This window comes from Heptranchias perlo, chromosome 9, assembly GCF_035084215.1.
Source record: "Heptranchias perlo isolate sHepPer1 chromosome 9, sHepPer1.hap1, whole genome shotgun sequence".
Classification (NCBI taxonomy): Eukaryota; Metazoa; Chordata; class Chondrichthyes; order Hexanchiformes; family Hexanchidae; genus Heptranchias; species Heptranchias perlo.
This window is the reverse complement of record NC_090333.1, coordinates 68,323,871-68,349,280: the sequence shown is the minus strand read 5'-3', so window position 1 is coordinate 68,349,280 and position 25,410 is coordinate 68,323,871. Positions and strand designations below refer to the sequence as shown.

Below are 25,410 nucleotides of genomic sequence, written 5' to 3'. Positions count from 1 at the left end.
CCTCACTATCAACCACACGGCCAATTTTTGCATCATCTGCAAACTTCTTAAATGTAAGATGCATGATTAAGTCCAAATCTTTTATACCACAAAAAGCAAGGGACCCTAGTACTGAGCCCTGTGGATCCCCAATGGAAATATCCTTCCAGTCACAACACCCGATTACTCTTTGCTTCCTGAAACTTTCCCTTGGATCCCATGGTCTTGTATTTTTTTGACCAGTCTACCATGTGGGACCTTGTCAAAAGCCTTGCTAAAATTCATAAAGACTACATCTACCCTCCTTGTTACCATCTCAGAAAATTCAATCAAGTTAGTCAGACACGACCTTTCCTTAACAAATCCATGCTGACTGTCTTTGATTACTCTGTGCCTTTCTAAGTGATGGTTTATCCTGTCCCTCAGAATTGATTCCAATAATTTGCCCACCTAGACTGACTGGCCTGTAATTACTCAGTCTATCCCTCACTCCCTTTTTAAAACAACGGTACAATGTTAGCAGTCCTGCAATCCTCCAGCACCACGCCTGTATCGAGGATTGGAAAATGATGGTCAAAGCCTCCACTATTTCCTCTCTTGCTTCTTTTAACAGCCTGGGATACATTTCATCCGGCCCTGGTGATTTATCTGCTTTCAAAGAGGCTAATCCCCTTAATACTCCCTCTCTCACTATGTTTATCTTTCAAATGAAAGATTATACCAATACCCACTTGCTTTCATATGGATGCAAAAGATCCCATGGCACTATATGAAAAAAAGGTGAGATCTCCCAGTGCCCTGGACAATATTTATCCCATAACCAACATCTAATCATTTATCTCATTGCTGTTTGTGGGACCTTGCTGTGTGCAAACTGGCTGCCGTGTTTCCCTACATCACAACAGTGACATCATTGTCTGTGAAGTGCTTTGGGGTATCCTGAAGTTATGAAAGAATATTTAAAGGCAAGTTTGTTCTTTCTTTAAAAAAATAATGCTCTATACCTGTTGGCTTAAATCAAACATGAATCAAGCTACCAATGTCTATGATTGTTAATCATAGGATTGACCTACTCTCAGACTTGTGTTCTGTGAATGTTAATTTAAAGTGGTCATTAAATTCTAGATTTTCTTTTAATAGTTAATATATCCATATCTATTGTAGGTAAATCTCATTTATAGCCACTATTAGCGGCAAGAAACCATCTATTTTAATTAAAATATAGATTAATGGAGAAAGGGTACACTGTGAAGACATGAACATTTTTTTAAATTTAATAAAGGTGGATGGAGAAGGAAAGAGGGCAACTGAAACAGTTGTAAAGAAACATCAGTGGGGAAAACAACTACCAAACATTTCAGTTGCATCTTACATCAGATGGGTTTTTCAAATATAAAACGTCTAGTCACGGATAATGAAAGAGTTTGTCTTTTAATTTGAGAAACTCCCTTTATTTCTCTCCTCGAGCATGCACCAAATGCAACCAAGAAAGTATAGGATCTCGGTCACTTGGAATCAGCCACTAGGAGGCGAGTAAAAGCAGCAGAGATGAATCGCCTTCCAGTTTTATGTCCCACCTTGTGGAGGGTTGGCAGGCAGGCATCTGCTGGCCAATTCTCCACACAGCTGAAATTGGGAGCTCATTGGTTTGAGAACAAACTAGCGTCACATCAATCCACTTTGACAGCATGTTTATACTCCATCATACTCAGCACATTTTCTTGCCCAAATAACCTCCTGCCCTATGCACATGGACTGTAGCTGACAGTTTAGGGAAGGGACTAGAGATTTGTATCCACTGTGTCTTTGTGGCTGAAGTCTAACCAAAAATAGAACAAATGACAAATTCACCCTCTCCAACCAAGTAGGCACCTTGTGCCTTCACTTATTGCTGTATCCAATTATTCAAAAGTTGGCAATCTTTTTTTTTGGGGGGGGGGGGGGGGATGAAAATTTAAATGGAAATAGTAACATAGGGTAGGAGTTGAACCCATACATTCTTGTTTGAATTATGACATTCAACAGGGTATATCATGCAGCTGCCCAAAATTGCTTTTCATGAAGTATTCCTTCCTTGCCCTCCCCATTCCGTTCCCAAAAATTTTCCATTTTCAATAATTTTAGATTGCTTTCCTCAGATGAAGAGCTCTTTGCTGGGTTTGTTGGGCTTAAAGATTTAATATGGTACAATTTGAAAAGTAAATTGTTAAATAGGATCTTACTAATAACTTAATTGTACACACAAAATTCTCAGATCAGCCACAAAATACCTGAATCATCTAATACTTTATAGAATGTTCAAAGAATACATCTGACTAGACAAAGACAAATTGAAAGCCATTTTACTGTGAATTACAGGACTATCTGATAATTGTGGAGAATTCATTTATCCTTGCATTTCTACTCAACCTGCAGATTTTCTGCATTGCAGAAATAATTTCCTCACGTTATGAAATACCTTTGTGTGCAATTAAACAAGTGCCTGCAAATTTTTTCAGTTCGTCAAAGTATATAAAACAATTTTGAACAATGACAATTACAGCATGGTAATTATGAGGTCCTAAATCATTTCATGCACATCTAATTTACAAATTCTCAGTACAATTACTTCACTGCCAGAGGCCAATGTGCTCAAGCTCACGTAATGCTTATCATTTCAATTTGCCTGCCGTGTCTGCTAAATTTTGGAGGTCCGTGACCAGACCAGTAGGTAAAGCACCCCACAGCAATGGGATGTTCCAGACTACGGGGAGGAAGAGCAGAAGACTACATGTTGCAATTTCACCCTGCAAAAACTATTGACAGCAATACACACATGACGTTATATTGGCAGATGTCATGGAACAATGCACTGCTTTCCTTTGACACCTTCCAGCTAAAGGTAGCCAACAGCAACAGTCGCTATGGACAGAGAAAATAACATTTAAAAAACCCATACCATAATCTTCATCAAGGTATTCTAGGCGTTCCGTATTGTACTGCGATTCAGCAATTTCTTCATATTCCTCCACCATGCTGGTACCAAACACCCTGTACAAAAATGTTCGCCATTATTTCTATTGCAAAAGGAATAGGGTGCCAATAAGCCACCCTTATCTACTTTTAAAATGCATTTATCAAAAAGGGCACAAGATTTCTTTACACCTTTGCCTGTTCTCTCTCCCTTTCATGCTCTCCAGCAGAAGGAAAGGAGAAAATGCTACAGGAAAGAAGCATCATTATCCCAGCTTCCATAAAGCAAATAAAAGAGCTCTAATAGAACTATTTAATAAAACGATTGTTTGTTGTTATATTTTGGGGATTTTTTCCTACTCTTTCTACTCTAATTCTTTTGCATCCTTCATATGTATCTATCAGAGTCCGGAGATCTAGGTAAGCTTTCAGTAATATGCCTTGGATAACAAGCAGCAAACCCTGTTCCAATCAGCTTGGCTTTTTTGGATTTTCATAGCTGACACTTGGATTCAAAAATAATTGACCGTCTTACATCTAACTGAACAAATTCCTGTCTGTTTGTTGAAAAGCAGCTTGGTTCCTCCCTCACACAGTTTGAATCATCAACATTTGTGGCATATTTGGCTGGGACATGGTTTGTTTGGTTTGATTTTACTGCAGGCTAAACTCTATGCATTGTAACTGGATTTTAAAAAAGGACAGCCAGCAAGCCAATCTTAGACAAACAAAACTACTGCATTTTTGTTAGTTCTTTTGTTCTTCCTGCAGGAAAATATCTGACTTCCATTTGGCAATTGCCAACAATGGAAATGAAATCAGATGCTAACCATTGTTCCACTCTGCTATAACATTCTAGGGAGTGGTCTTTGGGTAAGACACTGGTTGGAAATGTGCCCTTTAATAAAAAAATAATACTGGTTTATACAATCAGTAATCTCAACGATAATCTTACCTTATGAGACTAAGGGGACAAAAGTGCTCTGACCCAAAGTGCGATACTAATTCCACCTACAAAAGGGCAAATACTGAATTAACATAAGCCATCAGCCAACAATTTAACTACATGAGTTAGGAGAAAAATGTGGGTGCAAGTTATTTTGGAAATCATTCACAAAGTAAACAATCAGAGATAATAATGAAGTATATAGAAATAACATTGTAAAATAGGAAAGTATTGGAATGTTACGTTTCAAGTGCAAACATTGGAACTTGTGAAATATAAAATTTAGGAAAAAAATTGCAGGAGATAAAATATTTGTAATAAATCAGTCTTACAACTTGCAAATGTAATAAATGTGCGTAAAGAGGTTTACTAATTTAATGTGTGAAGTAAAACATCTGAAAAATGCCATTTTATAAAGCTGCACGTTCTTGTTCAAAAAGGGCACAAGATTTCTTTACACCTTTACCTACAAAGCCAAGCAACAATGACATCCAGAATTGCTTAATAGAGGGAAATTTAGAAACTCAAATATCCATGTCTGAGCCACAAAAGGCCTTTGCTACTGACCTCAATCATCCACTACACTTAGATGCAAACAAGGCAAGAAACACTCAAAAGAAATCAAAATCAACTCATTGGAAGCGGTAAGACTTGGGTTTAATGAGCCATGGCAAGTATTAATTCAATAATGCGCTTAGGGCTATATGGTTTATCTACAATATTAAAACAACTTGGCTTTCAACCGGCTACAGATCATTGAAAACTTTGTATATATCAGAAATCAGATGTATACAAAGGACAAGGTCATTTAGGACTGAGATGAGGAGGAATTTCTTCACTCAGAAGGTCGTGAATCTTTGGAATTCTCTATCCCAGAGGGCTGTGGATGCTCAGTCGTTGAGTATATTCAAGACGGAGATCAATAGATTTTTAGACTAAGGGAATCATGGGATATGGGTTGAGGCCGAAGATCAGCCATGCTCTTATTGAATAGCAGAGCAGGCTCGAGGGGCCGTATGGCCTACTCCTGCTCCTATTTCTTACATTCTTATGAGATCACAATTGCAAACAATTTATAGAAGCTTAGTATGATTCAGTTTTCATTTTACATGGTATTTCAGGTATGGTGAGGTTCCACATGCTCATTTTTAAGGGAACCCAGCCTGATGAGATTAAATCATTTATCAAATGGCTAATGTAATTAAACATGTTTAAATTAAGAATTCAGGGTGTGTGAAAAACATACATATGTGATTCCTTTCAAAAAACAAGCTTACTGAAACACAATTTAGCAAGAGGAGCACAGAAACATTGTTATATGTTATATGGTTGTAAATACTGTCCTTGAATGTTAGCAAAGTATATTCAGGTGCCTTACTGGTTCTCAGAATGGCTTTTTTTTAAAAGGAACTTGAAAGCTAATGACCATAAAGGACTCAAGTTTGATGAAAATCCAATAGGTACTGAAACAATGCTTTAGTATTTAGACACACTTGGTACTTAAAAACCTGAGTTAGTAAAATCCTCAAAAACATTTTCTGTTAAAAAGATATAAACAATGGTCAAAAGAATTAAACTTCACTTTTTACGAGGCTTAAAATTGAACCAGCTGTGTGACAATTCAACTTTTTACTGGTGCACATATTGACAAATGTCAAAGCAGAGGCTACAGTACTGATTGTCACTAATTTTTAACTGTCCAGCAAGTCAGTCATTGAGTCATGCAACAACTGTTTGATACAATGGTGCCTAATGGCTATTTTCAGTTTGACTGGAGCTATTTTTTTTTTTAAATGCGTAGTCTTGAATGGCACACTAAAAAGTGAAGCCATAAATCAAATTCATTTTTAAAATTGGAAACTTGGGTTTTGGTGGTTTCCAGAGATTTCCATATGGAAATAAAAATTATTAAATTCCATATCATACCAATACTGGCAACATTAAGTACCACTAAAATGTATTAGTTGTTTCAACACAAGGAGGACTTCACACATCAAGCACACAATCCTGTGTGCTGAAGCTCCAGTCATAGCATGTAAACATTAGTAGCAACTTACTATGGCTGGGAGCTTATCTAATTCATTGAAAGGACCATACTTATTAGATATTCACCAAACGTCATCCAAGTGCTTTCAGGGAATTAAGACAATAAATTAATAGTCAGTGATGGAAACAGCACAATAATCTAAATTTCCTCACTTGCAGTAGTGTTGGGATTAAAGAAAAATTTAATTGAGCAAGTTTATTTTGCCAATGCATGTTACTTTATTAATAAAGGCATGCAATGCTGTACTTCATGCATGCTTGCAGTGTCTCCCAAAAGAAAATGCCCAACCCCAGTGATTAACTTCTAATAATGCTAACCTTTATGTATTTGATGAACATCTGAAGCAAGAGAACGGGAGAAAAGGATGTCAGTAAGAGTAGTAACAGTCAAGATAGATCACTACATGCTACAAGCTCACATAGTACGATTATTTTCAAATTTTTCAAAAGTCAATTTTTCTCCAAGTATCGTGCTCTAAAGAATTTAAAGAAAGAAATGTCAAAATAAGTGGCAAAACACGTATCTAGATATTTAGAAATCTTAAAATAAAACAGAAACCAATAATTGACTCAATAGTGAAGCGACTGAAAAATTTGGAGCCATAGATTTTTTAAGATGATATTTAAAAGTTTTGTGGAACCAAAGTTTCATTTATTTTTGAAGGCCTTGCAGGATATTTCCAGCCTTGTATATACTGTATTATACTACTTTCCACTTCATTTTATATCAGCAAAAACACAATATTTTAGTAATTTCAAAGATCTTCAGCCATTTATTAAGCTACAACATAGTTCCTGCAAGCATTAGTTTTCATAAAAAGGGTCTTTATGCTGAAGGAGAAATCCTTAGCCAATACATCACAATAGAGACTCCAAACCAGAGGATTGCAAGTTCAAATCAACTAACACTCAAAGCTCCCATCCTTTTACCAAGGGAGTCTTGCTGAGTTGACAAGGAAATCACTGTATGGTACTGGAGTGCTCCATTTTACAGGAGGGAGGAAAAAAGGTACATGGGAACAAAGTGCTAGCCCTGCCCTACAGAAGTACATCTTTTGGTTGATCAAAGATCATCATCAATGCTCAGAGAAGTCTGCACTCCAAAAGAATGAAAAAAAATTATAAATTAATTAAATGATTGCATTTTTGATGGCAACAATCACAGTAGAGCTCAACTATACAAAATATATTTTCCGGTATTCAATACTTAAATGGAAATGTTAGCTGAAGCAACCGCCATACAAGAATCTTCAATCAAGCCATTAATTATAACCTACTGAACTCCACGTGTAAAATTTTAGCTTTTGTGGATAGTTTTGAAAACAATCCAACAGTAGTTTTTCATCTTGGGAAAAGTCAAAGTATTATCATTTGATGTACAAGAGCACTAAATAGTGCTTGCTGTGTAAATTTATACAGATTCTTTTAATGCACTTAATGAACACTAAAAAGGAGGTGCTGAGAGTTGTAGAGCTCCCTCTGGTGGAATGTCTACAGTCCTAAATGCACTGTTAATGTGTTGTCGAGCATGGAAGGGTTGTTGAAAGATTTCCAGGCATTGAGATTATTGATTAAATCTAGCAAACGCAAATCAACCTTCATTGTCTATTTTCAGATCTGAGAATTGCCTGATGTGTACGTGTCTCTCCTACATATGTTGGAGCTCGGGGCCGTAAATCCTAGATTTTTTTTTGGCATAGTTACTTCAAAATTTGAAGTCTTTAGGCATTAATGTGAATGACTATGAGAAAGGTCATATGGAGTGAACAGTTCTGAGAAATAAAATATAAGCTGCTTTTACACTGCCCTTCGAGAGGGGTGCTCGCACTGCCAGTTCCCAACGCACAGGTCTCAAGCACCCAGCAGCAATTGCAGTGTAAACTTGCCAGATTCCCCAAGACCAGCTGCTGAGAAGATCCATTTGTTTTTAAACTGAGTCTTCCTAGATTCAGTTAAGACCAGTCGCTAGTAGGCTTATATTAGCATTCCTTCTGGGTGCACAAGACTTGTGCGTCAGGAACTGGCAGCACAAGCAATCTTCTAAGGGCAAAGTAAAAAGCAGCTTATGAAGAGTACCAAAGACTCCATAAAAGTGAAGCAAGAGCTGGTAGTAGCAAAGTAACCTTGGGTTGAAAATTAAGCAAGCAAATAAACCACAAATGAAGAATTGGTTTCCAGTAAGAGTGGTTTGAACCATTTTCAATCCATTGAACACAACAAATTTATGAAACAAGATTCTTAGGACATTAAATATCAAAGTTTTATTTTATTCTTCAAAATGAGTGCCTAAGTCACTCTTTACAGATGGTAACTAACATTGTTAATAAGATAGGGTGTAGGATGTACAAGGCACTAAAGAATTAAGCATGAGTTCATCATGACATAATTGATAAAGGAGCATTTAACTCGAGTCCTGCAACTGAACAATTGAAACCAATCTTAGAAAAGGTTTTGAGCAAAGCAATGTGGATCAGAGGTTATCGTGAATAAAAGGCAGCTGATGGTAACTAAACTGAAGTTATCAATTGACGAACAGGCAAACAAAACATTGGCAGAATTGAGCTCGATATGTGAGTGAACGCAACCATTTTAATCAAATATTTACGTACAACATTCAGGATTATACACAGTACCTTATAGTTTGAGTACCATTGCAGCACAACTTAATAACTTGGACATTATTTGCACATCTGTTAGATAATGCAGGTCGCAATATTGTCAGAAACTCATGAAAACAAAATAATGAATACCAAACTAAATTATAATGATTTGTCCCTTAAGCCAGAGTAGACTTTCAATGACTAGTAAAGTGCCATTTAAGTTTTCCCCCATTTTCAAAAATGTTGTTTTTACCTTGACATACTTGGCATACATTTGCTCATCTAAAGGAAAGCTTTGCACTGTTCTTTCATCCAGAGCATGGAATGTGCCTAGTTTAACCCATTTATTGGTGGGATACCTGCATATAAACATAGCGGTGAGACAAAAAAGAGTGACTCATTTAGAAAACCATTTAAAATTAAGTGTAAACTGCACTCAGAGAAATGGGGGGCAAAATTCAACTTCAGTGGGGGGGGGGGGGGGGGGCAAAATGGGCGGTAGCAGATCGGCCACCCGTTATATGACAGGTGTGTAACGGACACTGAAGTTGAATTTTACCCACCCCAGGAGTTAAATTGATTTACATTGTCTTGGTGGTCAACAGCTGCATTTACATCGATTTAACATAGTTGTACACATCTTTTGTGCAATCTTTAAAATATACCTGTCACTGATGGAAACTAGAAAGTCCTTTGGTGTAGAGGAAAATAACTCAAAGTTTGCAATGTCAAGCTGTCTGACTTGGATGGGTTCACATAGCTCTATTACAAACCTGCAAACAAGAATGTCATATTCAGATGTAATAAGAACTTTAAAAAAACTAGGAGCCATTCTAACTGACTTTTGTTGTATTCTGCAACTGTGCATAACCCATATCAAAAGTCAGAACAATGCATTAGTAAACACCTGAATTATTTAATTTAGAAGCACATACTATTTTCACAAATTAGCGAGTCTTAGCACTGCTAACTTCCATAAGTCAATTTACGGAACTTACAACTTTTTACAACTTACCAAATCTTGGCGCTACATGGATTTAACATGTATAAGTCCATATTTTCCATTAGAATTGCTGAATTGCTCTGCAAGGCAAAATTGTAAAAGCACTAAGTACTCAACTTTTTATACTGATAGATAATCAAGTGCAAAATGTTCCCTACTGACCTATTGCTAAGGCAATATTTTTTTGACAGAAATGACAAAAAGCACAAATAAAATGCAGAGAGGTTTGACGTTTTGCACCTCATCCATCCTTTATACTTACGGTGAATATTTGTGCTCATCAAAACAAGGGGTCAGAGAGATAACATTTCCACACTAATTAGACAGTGGTAGGCCAGGTGGAGAAGACCCAAATAATTCTATTGAGAACATAAGAAATAGGAGGAGTAGGCCATATGGCCCCTTGAGCCTGCTCTGCCATTCAATCAGATCATGGCTAATCTTTGACCTCAACTCCACTTTCCTGCCCGATCCCCATATCCCTCAATTCCCATAGAGTCCAAAAATCTATCTATCTCAGCCTTGAACATATTCAACAACTCAGCATCCCCAGCCCTATGGGGTAGAGAATTCTAAAGATTCACAACCCCGAGTGAAGAAATTCCTCCTCATCTCAGTCTTAAATGGCCGACCCCTTATCCTGAGATTATGCTCCCTAGTTCCAGACTCTCCAGCCAGGGGAAACAACCTCTCAGCATCTATCCTGTCAAGCCCACTCAGAATCTTATGTTCCAATAACCTCTCATTCTTCTAAACTCCAGAGTATAGGCCCATTCTATTCAACCTCTCTTAGGACAACCCTCTCATCCCAGGAATCAATCGAGTGAACCTTCGCTGCACCCCTCTAAGGCAAGTGTATCCTTCCTTAGATAAGGAGACCAAAACTGTACCCAGTATCCCAGGTGAGGTCTCACCGATGCCCTGTACAATTGTAGTAAGACTTCCTTACTCTTGTACTCCAACCCCCTTGCAATAAAGGCCAACGTGCCATTTGCTTTCCTAATTGCTTACTTTTTGTGTTTCTTATACGAGGACACCCAAGTCTCTCTGAACACCAACATTTAATAGTTTAACATTTTAAAAAATTGTTTTTCTATTCTTCCTACCAAAGTGAATAACCTCACATTTCCCCACATTATACTTCATCTGCCACCTTCTTGCCCACTCACTATCTGTCTATATTCCTTTGCAGACTCTGCATCCTCCTCACAGCATACTTTCCCACTTAGCTTTATATAGTCAGCAAACTTGGATACATTACACTCGGTCCCTTCATCTAAGTCATTAATATAGATTGTAAATAGCTGAGGCCCAAGCACCGATCCTTGTGGCACCCCATTAGTTACAGCCTGACGGCCTGAAAATGACCCATTTATCCCTACTCTGTTTTCTGTCATTTAACCAATCCTGTATCCATACTAATATGTTACCCCCAACCCCATGAGCCCTTGTATAACAGCCTTTTATATGGCACCTTATCGAATGCCTTTTGAAAATCCAAACATACTACATCCACTGGTTCCCATTTATCAAACCTGCTAGTTATAGCCTCAAAAAATTCGAGATGCGTGAAATAAAATTCCTCTTTCATAAAACCATGTTGACTCTGCCTAATCATACTATGATGTTCTAAGTGCGCTGTTACCACTTCCTTAATAACTTTATTAAACATCTCTATTAAAGACATTAACACATATTAAAGCTAAGAATCGGCAATATAAGCAGGTTCGAAGAAGTCATAGTCGGGACAAAATTAGAACCAAATGAACACACTATAATAATAATAATAATGTGTAAGGAAGCAGGTAAATGGTAAAATTATATTTTTTAAAGTATTAGCTTAAAGCAAGCAGAATGCAAACACACAGTTAATAGGTTTTGGGTGACGCAACAGTAAACTGAAACCGGTTTGATCATATTGTGAGGTATTGATAAGAGGACCACTTGATCAGATTGCTCGGGCAGTTGGCCATTTGATCACAGCATGAGGGCTATTGTTCAAGGGAAGTAAGGGCAGATTACTGAGATTCCGATCTTTACACAATCCAAAGGCGAGTTTGTGTTTGTCGTTAAGTGAACGACACAAGAAAGAAGTGATCGTGGAGCCACAGAACCAGGACCACAGGGTGATCAGACGACATGGCAGGAAGGGAAACAGGATATAAACTGGGAGAAAGATAGAAGTGGTGGTAGAGAATCGAAGGAAGAACGCCAGGAAGAGGCAGGGTTGCATCTCTATCCAGAGGAGCGGGTAATACCGTTTTTATTGTATCTATTGCCTTAGACGGTAAGATTGTTAGCAATCTGACTTGCCGTGTACCAAATAAAACTGTAATTATCACAACCATTTTGGTATGGCCTCCTTCTGAATGTCCTACACCAACTACAACACGACAACAACTTGCATTTATATAGTGCCTTTAACATAGTAAAATGTCCCAATGCGCTCAAGTTATATTTAGAGTAAGTTACACTCAGCTCAATCCATGTCTTAACCTTCAACCTTGAAAGAGCATCTTATCCTGCATCAGTGTGAATATTTTTTACTTCTTACATCTTCATCCTCATTGTCCTGGTCAGTGAAAGTGTTGTGGGTTAACACTGGTGATGAACTGAATCAACACTACCCAAACTCATTTCACCCATGACACATACACCCAACATTTCACTCTAGGCTCGATTTGAACCCAAGTCTCAAAAAAAGTCAAGAGACAGTGTGCTAACCCACAGTACTACCCAGCTGCCTGAGGGCACAAAAAACAGTAACATTAGTGAATGCCATCAAATTGTCATGAATTTCAGTCAAAATTGAGAACACTCATTTAGTGAATTAGAAATCAAAAAAGGCACTAGATATACTGTGCTGATAATATGGTTAATCATTTCAAATTCTGCAAGTTCTATAACTTGACTAATACTTCATTAAATGTCAAGATTATATGACTTCTCATTGTGGAGATTAATTTGAATCAAATGGATGCAAGTGGTCCACCGTATTTGTATGTAGGCTGTACAAGAGGGATGATTGAACTTGTATGTAATTATACTAAAATTAGCAACTAGTTCATTTGCCTGCAGATTCTGCTCAGTAAAAAGGTTCAAATCATAGAATCGTAGAAAGTTACGGCACAGAAGGCGGCCATTCCGCCCATCGTGTCCATGCCAGCCGAAAAAGAGCTATCCAGCTTAATCCCATTTTCCAGCACTTAGTCTGTAGCCCTGTAGGTTACAACACCTCAAGTACACATCCAAGTACTTTTTAAATGGGTTGAGGGTTTCTGCCTCTACCACCCTTTCAGGCAGTGAGTTCCAGACCCCCACCACCCTCTGGGTGAAAAAAGTTCTCCTCAGCTCCCCTTTAATCCTTCTACCAATTACTTTAAATCTATGTCCCCTGGTCACTGATCCCTCTGCTAAGGGAAATAGGTCCTCCCTATCCACTCTATCTAGGTCCCTCAATTTTATACACCTCAATTAAATCTCCCCTCAACCTCCTGTGTTCCAAAGAAAACAACCCCAGCCTATTCAATCTTTCCTCAAAGCTAAAATTCTCCAGTCCCGGCAACAGCCTCTTAAATCTCCTCTATACCCTCTCTTCACCTTTCCTGTAACGTGGTGACCAAAACTGTACGCAGTACTCAAGCTGTGGCCTAACTAGTGTTTTATACAGTTCTAGCATAACCTCCCTGCTCTTATATTCTATGCCTCAACTAATGAAGGAAAGTATCCCGTATGCCTTCTTAACCACCTTACCTACCTGTCCTGCTACCTTCAGGGATCTGTGGACATGCACTCCAAGGTCCCTCTGTTCCTCTTCACATCTCAGTATCCTTCCATTTATTGTGTATTCCCTTGCCTTGTTTGCTCTCCCCAAATGCATTACCTCACACTTCTCTGGATTGAATTCCATTTGCCACTTTTCTGCCCACCTGACCAGTCCATTAATATCTTCCTGCAGTCTACAGCTTTCCTCCTCACTATCAACCACATGGCCAATTTTTGTGTCATCTGCAAACTTCTTAATCATGCCCCTTACATTTAGGTCTAAATCATTGATTATATACCACAAAAAGCAAGAACTTACCACCATCGAGGTAAGGCTGACTGGCCTGTAATTACTCGGTCTATCCTTTTCAAATGTTTTTGAAAATTATGTACCTAGTGGGGTTATACTATTTTCTCCACATTCCTTTGATCAACAATGCTGTTCATTTATCAGGCTGTCTCACCTGATTCCTTATGTTAAAAGGGTAACGGTACAAGCCTGTGCTGCTGCTTGGCTGCCTCACCCACCGCAGCTCAAATTAGAAATTTGGGATTACACTGCTCACAATTTAAAGTAACCTCTTTTTACTAAGGGTGATAGAATTGGGAACAGATTACCATTGAGAGTGGTGAAACAGAAAACCAGGGCAGGTTTTTCTTTAACAAGAACTGATCCTGTCTTTTTTTTAAAAAAGAGTACCGGGCTGTATTCTAGAATCATGGTAAGAGGCCTGAAGGAGGTGTGGAAGAGCTGGCTAGGTGAACCAATGATTTTCTGCCCAAATCATTACTGCTGCTATCAAATCTGTGCATAACCTGCAAATTTCTTTACTACTAGTTTTTTGTCCTTCACAGTCTCAAGACTCTGAGACTTGACCCAAAATCCATGGAAAATGTACTGTTGCATAATTATGCAATGTTTTGAGTTTTGGAGGAAGCTTGTGCTGCCAGTACAATGTGTGTGGAACATTAGAGTCCCGGCATCATCTGGACCTGGGACTTGTGTTGCAAAGAAAAATATTAGATTCGAAGGCCTGAGTAAACTCACTACAGGTCAGCTCCAACTGTAGCATATGTTCTAATCAAGATTATTACATGGGGTACCCATCGAACAGTGGGTTTAAGTTGTCAGTTCGCTGTGCCAGTGTGATAGGATTGCGGATTCTTACTCCCAATTCCTCATATGGCAACCTTTTGTAGGTCACAGTAACAGGCTGGAGGGGAAGCACCTCTTTTTTGGCAGGGAAGGGCAGTGTTAGATATCAATTTTGTAATAGTTGTTTTTTAAGGGAGTGTATTTTGCATATCTTGCTGGAAATTTCAGGCCATGTGTCTTATTTTTCAGTGTTTTAAGGTTTAATATATTGATTCCTAGTTTTAGGTAGGGACCTAAATTCCAACCATTCTTTTTGATTTTAAATTGTAAGCAGTGTAATCCCAAATTTCTAATTTGAGCTGTGGTGGGTGAGGCAGCCAAGCAGCAGCACAGGCTTGTACAGTTACCCTTTTAACATAAGGAATCAGGTGAGACAGCCTGATAAATGAACAGCATTGTTGATCAAAGGAATGTGGAGAAAATAGTATAACCCCACTAGGTACATAATTTTCAAAAACATTTGAAAAGGATAGACCGAGTAATTACAGGCCAGTCAGCCTTACCTCGATGGTGGGCAAATTATTGGAAACAATTCTGAGGGATGGTATAAACTGTCATTTAGAAAGGCATTGATTAAACACGGGCAGTCAGCGTGGAATTGTTAAGGGAAGGTCGTGTCCGACTGACTTGATTGAATCTTTTGAGGAGGTAACAAGGAGGGTCGATGAGGGTAACGTGTTTGATGTAGTCTACATGGATTTTAGCAAGGCTTTTGACAAGGTCCCACCTGGCAGACTGGAAAGAAAAGTAAAAGCCTGTGGGATCCAAGGGAAAGTGACCAGTTGGATCCAAAATTGGCTCAGTGGCAGGAAGCAAAGGGTAATGGTCGACGGGTGTTTTTGTGACTGGAAGGCTGTTTCCAGTGGGGTTCCACAGGGTTCAGTACTAATTTTGAAAGATCAAGGCGAGACGGGTTAGATAATTTTGTTTTTACTGTGGTGCTCTGTAATCACATGGTGATCTTGCGGTGTGCAGCAGGGTGAATTGCGGACTCTCTCCTGCTGCTTTGAACTTGATTGGTAGGTAAGGTTTTGAGAGTCGGGTCCGCATCTTGATTCTGGTCTTTGTATACCTGCTACAAAAGCATTATGGATGCTTGCACGAGGGAGGCTTTTACATTTTTCTTGCTTTCGACCCTTTAGCTCACTCAGCACGCTGACTCTTCCTATGCAGGTGCACAAAACTATAGCCTAATCAGGACTCGTAGGATGTATACACAAATGTGACATGCCCCTCAGGAGGAGGGCGGAGCACTGTGTGCACAATATCAGTCAACTAGAGAAAATACACTTCCAGTTAAAAGTATAAATAATGGTATTGATTTGCATCAAGATGCAAACAGGCCAAGTGTTGCTCGCCTCAGTTAACACTGCAAGTTAATGATGCAAATTTAAATCACACAGAACTACAATCTTCATAATGCCTGACCATCCAACTCCTCTTCCTGCTAGCTGACACAAATGGCTCTCACTTCTCAGGCACAATTCCTCTCTGCTTCATTACCCCTCTCCTCAAAAAAACCCACTTGACCATTCGGTCCTTTCCAACTACTGCCCCATCTCCAAATTCCCTTTCCTCGGAAGGCCTTGAAAGAGTCACAGCCTGCCAGCTCCATGGCCATCTCTCTTGTAACTCTGTTCAAATCCCTGCAGTCGGACTTCCAACCTTCTTAGTACCAAAATAACCCTAACCAAGATGACTGCGATGCTTTATCCCTCCTCAAACTCTTGACAGTCGACCATGCCATCCTGCAATGCCTCTCCTCCACTGTCCAGCTCTATCGAATTGCCTTTGCATCATTTCACCCCCACCTATCCAAACAGAGCCAAAGCATCTCCAGTAATTGATACATTTCCCACCCCCACAGCATCACCTCTGGAGTTTCCACAGATATCTATCCTTGACGACGACACTTCCTCATCTACTGCTTGTCTGACATCCAGTTTTGGCCGAATCTTAACTTTCTCCAGCACAACACTAAGAGCAAATCATTCGTCTTTGGCCCATACCAGAAGCTCCACTCCCTTGCCACTTATCCCATCCCCTCCCCGATCACACTTTAAGGCTGAACCAGACTGTTCACAACCTCAGCATCCTGCTCAACCCTGATCTCAGCTTCAGACTCCATATAGTCTCTTCATCACAAAGACCACACCATCACCCATCTTTGGACATACCTCAGCCCTTCTACTGCTGAAACCCTTCGACATGCCTTTGTCACCTCCAGACTCAATGACTTCAATTCTACTTGTAGGCCTCCCATCCTCCATAAACGCTAACTGAACCAAAACTTTGCTGAGTTCTGTTTGCCCATCAACCCAGTCCTCGCTAACCTACATTGCCTCACCGTTTCCTCGTGCCTCAAGTTTAAAATCTTCATCTTGAAATCTTTCCTTATCCTCATCCCACCCTATCTCTGCAATCTCCCCTATACTCCCCCCAAATTCTGTTCCCAGCTCCTTCACCCCACTACTGGCGGCAGAACTTTCAGCAGCTGAAGTCATACAGTGGAATTCCCTCCTGAAACCCCGTTGGCGTTCCATCTCTCCCTTCCTTGAGACCTCAAACTTTCTCTTCGGCAAGCTTTCGGTCACCCTTTCAAATTTCTTTTCCTGGCTCAGCATGCAATTTGGTTATTTATAGCTGGGAAGTGCCTGGGGGCTCTCTTTTTAAAGATGAAAAGGTGCTATATAAATTCAAGTTGCTAAGTGCTGCTCCTGCCCGAGCAGTACTATGCGGAAAGGTCTGCATTTTTAGCATTATATTTGGCAACAGAAACATGCTAATATGGCACTAAAAATAAAGAACAGGATACAATATACAATTTACAGCAAACATGATCATTTTAACAATAAAAATTGAACAATTCTTGAAGAAAAAAAAATGCAATACCTTTGCTTCTGGATTAGCAGCCAGAATTTTTGCTCCACACTCCACAGAGGCATAGTTATTGAAATTTTTCTGTAGCTTTTTCGCAGAATGGAGCCCACCACTAGAAGTGTGCAGTGACTGACCTGAAAGAGAGTTATCTAAATTATCAAAACTACTTTCATATTAGTCCTAACCCTAAGTTCTTAGTTTTCCCATCACTTATTCCAGTTCAATTATTCACTAATTCTACCCTTGACTAGGAATCCTGGTGACTCAAAATTTAAACCCACCATTAAAATATCACGAGGTACAAAATAATGCAACTAGGGAATCAATTTAGATTACGATTCCATAGACTTTAAATATCCAAGTAATTCCCACTTTCTAAGATATGAAAAGAAACCAAGGATTATACTCTGAAAAACTATATGTTAAAGAATGAAACAGGGCTAACAGGTGCAAGTTTAGAAGACGAAAGGTGCACAGACAGTTCAGGTTTAATTACTTTATACAGAGTGGTGAAAGTGTAGAATCAACTGCACAAGGAGGCAATGAAGCAGACAGTGTGGAAAAATTTTAAACGGAGAATTGGTTAGATATTTGAGTGGGTGATTGAGCAGTATTAGTTTTGGGACCAGCCACATGGACTGCAGTCACTCTTCCGATCCTGTACTTTTGTGTGTTTCTATTCTTGTTCGTACAGGTAACCTCAAAATCAGATTTCTGAACGACCAGCACATTCCCAATGCTTACTTTTCTCTTTCTCTTCTTCCATGACTTTCTTCTTCCATTCATCAAATGAGGGAATGTCTCCTGAATCCTTAGATGGAATCACAGAAGAGTCTCCAGCATCTACTGCTCTTGGAACTTCAGTGTCCTACATAGCCCAAAACAGAAAATCGTATAAATTTATACAAATGCCATAGGCTTGGATTTAAAATATTGTTGATACTTGACATCTATGATAAAAGTTTTACTGTTGCAAACACAAGAAAGCTCATCAGGTTTGGCTATATGATGATGATTTAACTGCATTTAGTACTTTAGTGCACTTCCCTGTAAGCCTATATATACTAGATTGCCATTTCTTTACTCAAACCTCAGTATCTCAACTTCATGAGGGCAATTTAATTTGTAATGATCAAAGACAAAAATTCAGTATATTTAGGGGGGGAAAAAAATACCCTCCCACAGTTGAAACAATTGCCCCACCAACCCCCAAATGGTATGCACAATGAAGTGACATTTAATTTATTTTTCCTTAATCACTGTCTTTAAGAGCTTTGGTGACAAACTGCTCGAGCATTACAGTACTAGTCCATAATGTCAAATGACCTTCTGAACTGGATCATTTTGTAATGGTTACTCTCTCCTATCTATTACTGTGGTGAAGATGGATATGCGGGTGGAAGAGAATTAAGACTTAAAATCAGAACGTTAAGTCCTAAAGAAAACAAAAGCATCTGATCTTTGTTTCCTAAATGTTAAAAATTGGATACAGATTTTCTCACTATTGTTTGCTCGCAACTTAACAATTACCCAAGTTTAACTACATCAGAGACTCTATCCAAGACACAAACACGAAGAAAAAAGTTCCTATTTATGTTTTTAACTAAAATATTTAATTTATGACCCAATTTCACATGAACGTCCTTTATTTAATATTGGTAAATTTTTACTGAAGTTGGGACATAATTGTCAGCAATGGCCATTTTGCTAAATTTTCCAGTGCAACTGTTAAAAGTACAAACATGCTTCAGTGAAGTGATTCCAGAAGAGCTCTGGGTACCTTTTTTTTAGTATAACACTACCAATATATGTCTGCAGTGCTTGGTAAATACTCTACATTAGATTTATAAAACATTCAAGAGATATAGAGATGGGTACTGAACAAATCTATTGCAAAAATAGACAGGAATGCTTTTAATTAAGACAGCGAGGAGATCTAGATAAAGCATTTGAGCACCTCAAAGACTGGAAATTGGAAAATTACAAAACAATGTATCCAACATTAAGTCAGACTGTACAAGCACTTACCTCTGCCAGCTCTTCTTTGAGCAAGTCCTGTGATGAGTTAGATGTTTTTTCTATTGCTGGCTTTGGTTTGTCAGCTTCAGGCAAGACTGGCTTCACAGTCTCGGAAAGCTCAGGTTCAGAATTGGATTTAGATGCTTTGCCTTTGCCATTCGAAGAAGTTTTCTTACCATCACTAGGTTTCTCCGGAGGACTAAAAGTAAAAGCATAGTTCTCTATATGCACCATTCTGCAGCCACAAACATTACAGCCAAGTTTTGTTTTCTCTTACAGTATGGAGTTTGCGCTTACAATAATGAGAAGCAAGCAGAGCATGAAAGCAACCAGATACTGCAGAGAAAATATTACCTTTTGTAAAACCTCATTCAATACTCACCTTTCAGGCAGACTAACATAGGAGGGGGGCTTGCTTTGAGGAATAGCCTCACTTTTCCCTCCAGCATCGCAGTCAGCTTTTGACTGCTCATAGCTTAATACGGGACTATCATCACTGGAATTTTCTATTGCACTAAGGAAAAGAAATAATGACACCGTTTAACATATTGCTTCATTCGAAAGGAACTTTCCTCCAACCTGCCTGGACTATTTTAAATAGAGCACACGCACGCACGCACGCACGCACGCACGCACGCACACAGTAAATGTGAACAGAACTCAATTAAAAAAAAAGTGAGGTACAAATTTTCACTTTCATTCTGATTGCTTCTCATCCTTAATCATTAAATCACATTGACGTGCCCATAATTTGCAGAGAACCATCCCCACATTATTTTAGTCCACTGATGACGAGAGAATCCTTTCAGGCATTTAGAGCAAACTTCATATCGCTTTCATTATTTAAATTTAAAAAGAAAGTTAGTGACTCAAATGGAAATTGTGGCCAGATCAGATTGAAATTTGACAAATATGAAATGTAACTATGAAAACCTGGCAAAAAACAACTGTCATTATGGAATCTGATCAGCTTTCTTTATGGATCTAGGTTTTTAAACAAAAAACTCATGCTTCCAAATCTCTAGTTAGCTAATGTAATTAAACATTTGGGAGTTGTAATCTAAATCACATTTAAACAGTTCTTGTACATCAAATGTTAAAAGAATTACTATGCCATATCTATTATACTATCCTAGAAAAATGTTACATCTATGTCTAACAGGTGCAAACAAGATGGGCCCCAGTGCAGCTAGTCCTGCATTCTTGGTAAACATATGATAATGATAGAGTAGGACACTTGCCTATGCTGTGAGAATGAAGAGTTCTCTGAGGTAGTCGAACTGGAAATGTTATCAGTAGTAGCAGCTACACTAGGAGATTCCTCCAGTCCTATAGAAGGCTCCAGTCTGAGTTCAGGAATATCAGACTGTTCAGAATTCACATGCTGCATATAAAGAAAAGTTCATGTTAACGGTCAAATACCATTTAATATGCAAGTGTTCAATTAGGAGCCAGATGTGGATGAAATTGACAATACTTTCTTCAGTGAATTTGTTGCACAGTTGTCATGCAGCACTAACATTTCACTTAAAATTCTGATTAATATATCAACTTCTATTGCCGCAAAAAAACACTTCTCAGCTCCTATGGGAATTACACATTGGATTTGATTAAAGTTTGCAGAATGGAGAAGTTCATCTGGCATATTTAAAATAAATTTTGTAAAGATGGGCCATTATCTGAAGACTGATACGTTAAGTTTTCCATCTTTTGAAAAGATTTTCTCCTTTCTCAGAATTGCAAAACAAAATTGAAATGTTCTTGCCCTCTACCTACAAATTATGATTGCATTCTACAATTCAAATGCTACAATCTAGTCTGACTAGAATCATTATTTTCAAGGTTAATTTATATCCACACTTTATTTCACTAGAACAAATAATAAAAATGATTACTTCAAAACCCATTTTGCAAAACAGCTAGAACAGAAGCAATGCACTTTAATTAATACCCTGGCTGGAGAGTCTAGAACTAGACAGCATAGTCTCAGGATAAGAGGTTGGCCATTTAGGACTGAGATTAGAAGGAATTTCTTCACTCAGAGGTTTGTGAATCTTTGGCATTCTCTCCCCCAGAGGGCTGTGGATGCTCAGTCGTTGAATATATTCAAGGCTGAGATCGATAGATTTTTAGACTCTAGGGGAAATCAAGGGATATGGAGATTGGGTGGGAAAGTGGAGTTGAGGTCGAAGATCAGCCATGCTCTAATTGAATGGCGGAGCAAGCTCGAGGGGCCGTATAGCCTACTCCTGCTCCTATTTCTTATGTTTTTATTAATACAATGCAATTGGTTTTATTCTATCATAGAATTATTACTCTTAAAATTTCAGATTACTAAAATGGGAAAACAATGCAGCTCACTCAGCTACCCGTGTCCTGTCCCAAACTAAGATCTGCTCGACCATCATCTCCATCCTCTACACTGGCTCTCAATGTTCCAACACATTCACTTAAAATTCTCATCCCAGTCTTCAAATCTCTCCGCTACACTGCTCCACCATTTCTGATGCCTTCCTCAGCCTTAAAACCCCTCTCACATCCTTTGGTCTGCAGACTCTGACCTCTTGATCATTTCCCCCCTCCCTGTAACCTACCACTGGTAGCAAAGCCTTCTGCCACCTCAGCATTAAACTCTGGATTTACCTTCCTAAATGCCTCCATCTTTCTACTTCCCTCTCCACTTTTAAGAACCATTTCTAAACCAATTGTTGTAAAGACTATTGATTACCTTACTTAATCACTCCTCCCATTGCAGTGTGCATTCCTTTTATATCTTTCTTTTGTTTTATTTTCTCACCCCAACATAACTGTTTGGGGACATTTTCTATGATAAAAGCTGCTGTGTAAATGTAAAGAGTTACATTTTGCTCAAGATAGAGCCATCAATCTTTCATGGAATAATATCTGCCTTTGTTATACAGCCCAAGCATCAAGCACTTCATGCTCAGCTACACCAGGCCCAGATGCAAAGTAAAAGCTTCCTCTACTCTTCCCTCACCTTAGAAGAGCACTCTCTTTCTTGCATTAGTGTAAATTTTTCCATCTTCCACACTGACCATCCTGGTGACCTCAGCGACAATGCCACTGTGCACCAAATTATGGACTGTTTTGTACCTTATCTCCACTGGGAATTAGATTGGAGATTGCCTGCTAATTTCACACAAGACCCTTATAACCAGAGGACACCATTATCTTGAGTGCAGGCTGGTTTAAACTCAGGTCCCAGAGGTTAAAGGGCAGTATGTGTCAACCGGTCCTTTCAATTCATTCACAATTTTGTAGCTCTATAAGTATGCCCTATATTTTTCAAAATTAATGACTTATTTATACCAGCAAAAAAAGATAATTATGGGCTCTTCCAATGGCTCAGTGAGTTCACACAGTGAATTGCTGTGCCAGAGACCGGCAAGGCTCCAGACTCAATTCCTGGTCTTTGCTGAGTTACCTTGTCTCAGTTAGGGCACACAAAAAAATGCTACAATTGCCCTTGCTGCCTCTGGGTTACAGGGGGGAGGAAGAGACAGGATTCCCCTACCCGAATCATTATCCCCCAACTTCTCATATGTGAGTTGTTGCTGGGTGATGACCAGATTGCTGCCAACTGTGATGCCCCACAGCGGCCAAACTGCCTCCCACTCACCGTCAAGGTTCATGTGTGAATAATGGGCTTTTGTATAAGGTACCAGAGAGTAATCCAAGGATGGCTATCGAATCCTACTCCAAAATAAAGTGTGCCTTCGGGGGGGAGGAGGAGGCGGCTGAAAATTGTCAAGATACCATTTTTTATTAAATACTTTGTTATAATATAAAAGAGCCTCAGGGTAAACCTGCTTTTAAACTTGAGAGACTGTTACCAATGAACACAAGCTTATAGTCAGCTGGACTCAGCTGCTTGTTTTCTATGAAATAAAAGAGGACACGAGTAGTTCATTATAGGTCATCCACTGTCAAAGCAGTGTGGTAAATGAGCATACTTCTTCCAATCTAAAAGTAGCAACAGAGTTGCAGTGAGTGTTTAATGTTTCAGTGGCAAAATTACCAAAACAATTTGTACCTGCTCCCACTATAAATATTGCAAAAGGAATTTAACAAGGTGTTTACTTCCTTCTGGTCAGAATGATCGTAATGCAATGCATCAGCCTTTTACAGCGTGTTCCATTCTAGTACTGCATCAATGTAACTAGCTATTAATAGTCCCTCCCCCATTTCTCATGTTCTCCTTCAGGCAGCAGGGCAAAATTGGCTTGCGCAGATATTTTACATGGCTGGTGGCAAGCACTGCCGCACCGGCAACAAGCTGGGAACTAACGACTCACTTAGAGAGAAATACTAGAGTATAACATAACTAGCATTAAAAAAAATCAATCCAATTGGAAGTTTACCAAGCAAATCTATCCACTTGTAGTATTCAATATGGTTAGATCCTGGAACCAATTGGTCCTGGGTACAGATATTCATATTTTGCTACTTAACTTCAAATGTACAAATGATTAATACTTCACAATGCACCTATACAGCAAAGAATTTTACTTATTATTAATAGTAGTTTACGACAACAAATCACAATTTACATCCTCTTACCTGATGGTTTGCTTTTGTGGAGTCTTCTAATAAGGGATCTACATGACCTTTGACAGCTGAAGGCTTTACATCTGTAGATTCATCGATCACATTCTGCTTGGGCTACATTAGTATATATATATTAGCTTAGAGGAGTATGCAGTTAGAACAATTTGTAATTTACATAATATAGCTGCATTACAAAAGACCACATGCAAACAATTTACACCCAAGTGAAGATTAGGAATCCCAATTTGATTTCCCTCTCCCAATTACTATGCTTTTTAAATTTAAAAACTGCACCATATTTATCATAAATAGGTTTCAAAAATAGGAAAAAAAAAATGCAGTTCCAAGGCTACTTTTCCTTAAAACAAGCATGAGTTTGAAAGTGTACTCGTGTTATTACAACCCACTGAGCAATCACAAACTTATTTAAGTTGTCATTTCAAATACAATTTCTTACCTTTTCTTCAAAGTGCTCATCTTGTGCAAAATTTGTTACCGTTGAGGAACTTTCCTGTTGTCCAGTACAACCTACGTGCCTACTAGGCCACCTGCAAATGGAAAGATATTTTTAAGTTCATGGGCAAGACTACAAAATAAATAAATGTTGAGAGAAATACCAGTTTAAGATCACTAGCACAAAAATAAAATCAATCCAACTTGGAAGTTTACTGAGCAAATCTATCTACTTGTAGTATTCAATAGCGTTAGATCCTGGGTACAGATACTCATATTTTGTACACAAGGCAAGTACAAATTTAAGGTAAGTAACAAGTCATTATTGGTCATAGTGCAGCATATTAAAAGCACCAACATACTATGCTGAAAGTAGCAAGATGCAGGTTTTAGGTCTTATTGTAATTTAATCCTATGCAATACTAGAAAACTTTTTTTTATAATTATATTTTTTCCCTCTTTGAAAATTTGCTGATGCAAAGTAGGTCTACAACCACACAGATGTGCAGAACCACAAGAGATCTAAAATGGTCTGTAACCACAGTTCACTTCTTAAGGCCACGCTCATCACTGTTATTTGGAAGCAAGAATCACTCTTTGGTTTAAAGTAGTAACATTTCAAAACAGAAATACCGATCATTTGCCACACTGTTTGTTGTCCAAGGGTAAATACAACTCCGCAATCTTCCAGAACACAGTTGCATTGCTCAAATCTGCTAGTTTCAAATCACTCCAGTAGCATGAGCTAAATCTAGCTCTAAACATCACATCTCCATATTGAAGAACTATGAGCATATCCGCAAAGTACTAGCAAAATCATGGAATTTTATCCATGATTTAACACTACTTTTCACATCCGCATTAATGTATTGCACTACTGTACCAAATTTAAAATAAATGGATCAAGACATGAAAAGTCAGTGCCCCATACATTATTTTTATTATGCTGCATGAAATACAGCATAAAGGTATAATCTGGAAAAGGCACTTCATTTCTTTGTAAAATAATTCTGCGTCACAAATATTTTCATTGCTCAAGTAG

At 38.6% G+C, this 25,410-nt stretch overlaps 1 protein-coding gene across 4 annotated transcripts in view; it reads right to left on the bottom strand.

The window, feature by feature from the left end:
* Nucleotides 1-25,410, bottom strand: part of suco (SUN domain containing ossification factor) — a 95,817-nt gene that overhangs the window by 35,487 nt on the left and 34,920 nt on the right. For 2 of the 4 annotated variants that reach the window (XM_067990713.1, XM_067990716.1), the window contains exons 2-14: nucleotides 24,373-24,463; nucleotides 23,928-24,029; nucleotides 20,588-20,730; nucleotides 19,729-19,860; nucleotides 19,356-19,545; nucleotides 18,072-18,195; nucleotides 17,340-17,461; nucleotides 9,539-9,606; nucleotides 9,189-9,296; nucleotides 8,777-8,882; nucleotides 6,242-6,262; nucleotides 3,887-3,942; nucleotides 2,918-3,009 (exon numbers count right to left, since the gene is read on the bottom strand). In XM_067990713.1, the coding sequence (XP_067846814.1) occupies nucleotides 2,918-3,009; nucleotides 3,887-3,942; nucleotides 6,242-6,262; nucleotides 8,777-8,882; nucleotides 9,189-9,296; nucleotides 9,539-9,606; nucleotides 17,340-17,461; nucleotides 18,072-18,195; nucleotides 19,356-19,545; nucleotides 19,729-19,860; nucleotides 20,588-20,730; nucleotides 23,928-24,029; nucleotides 24,373-24,463 (1,355 nt within the window). The remainder of the gene's footprint in view (nucleotides 1-2,917; nucleotides 3,010-3,886; nucleotides 3,943-6,241; nucleotides 6,263-8,776; nucleotides 8,883-9,188; nucleotides 9,297-9,538; nucleotides 9,607-17,339; nucleotides 17,462-18,071; nucleotides 18,196-19,355; nucleotides 19,546-19,728; nucleotides 19,861-20,587; nucleotides 20,731-23,927; nucleotides 24,030-24,372; nucleotides 24,464-25,410) is intronic. The other 2 variants (XM_067990714.1, XM_067990715.1) reach the window with 2 other exon arrangements.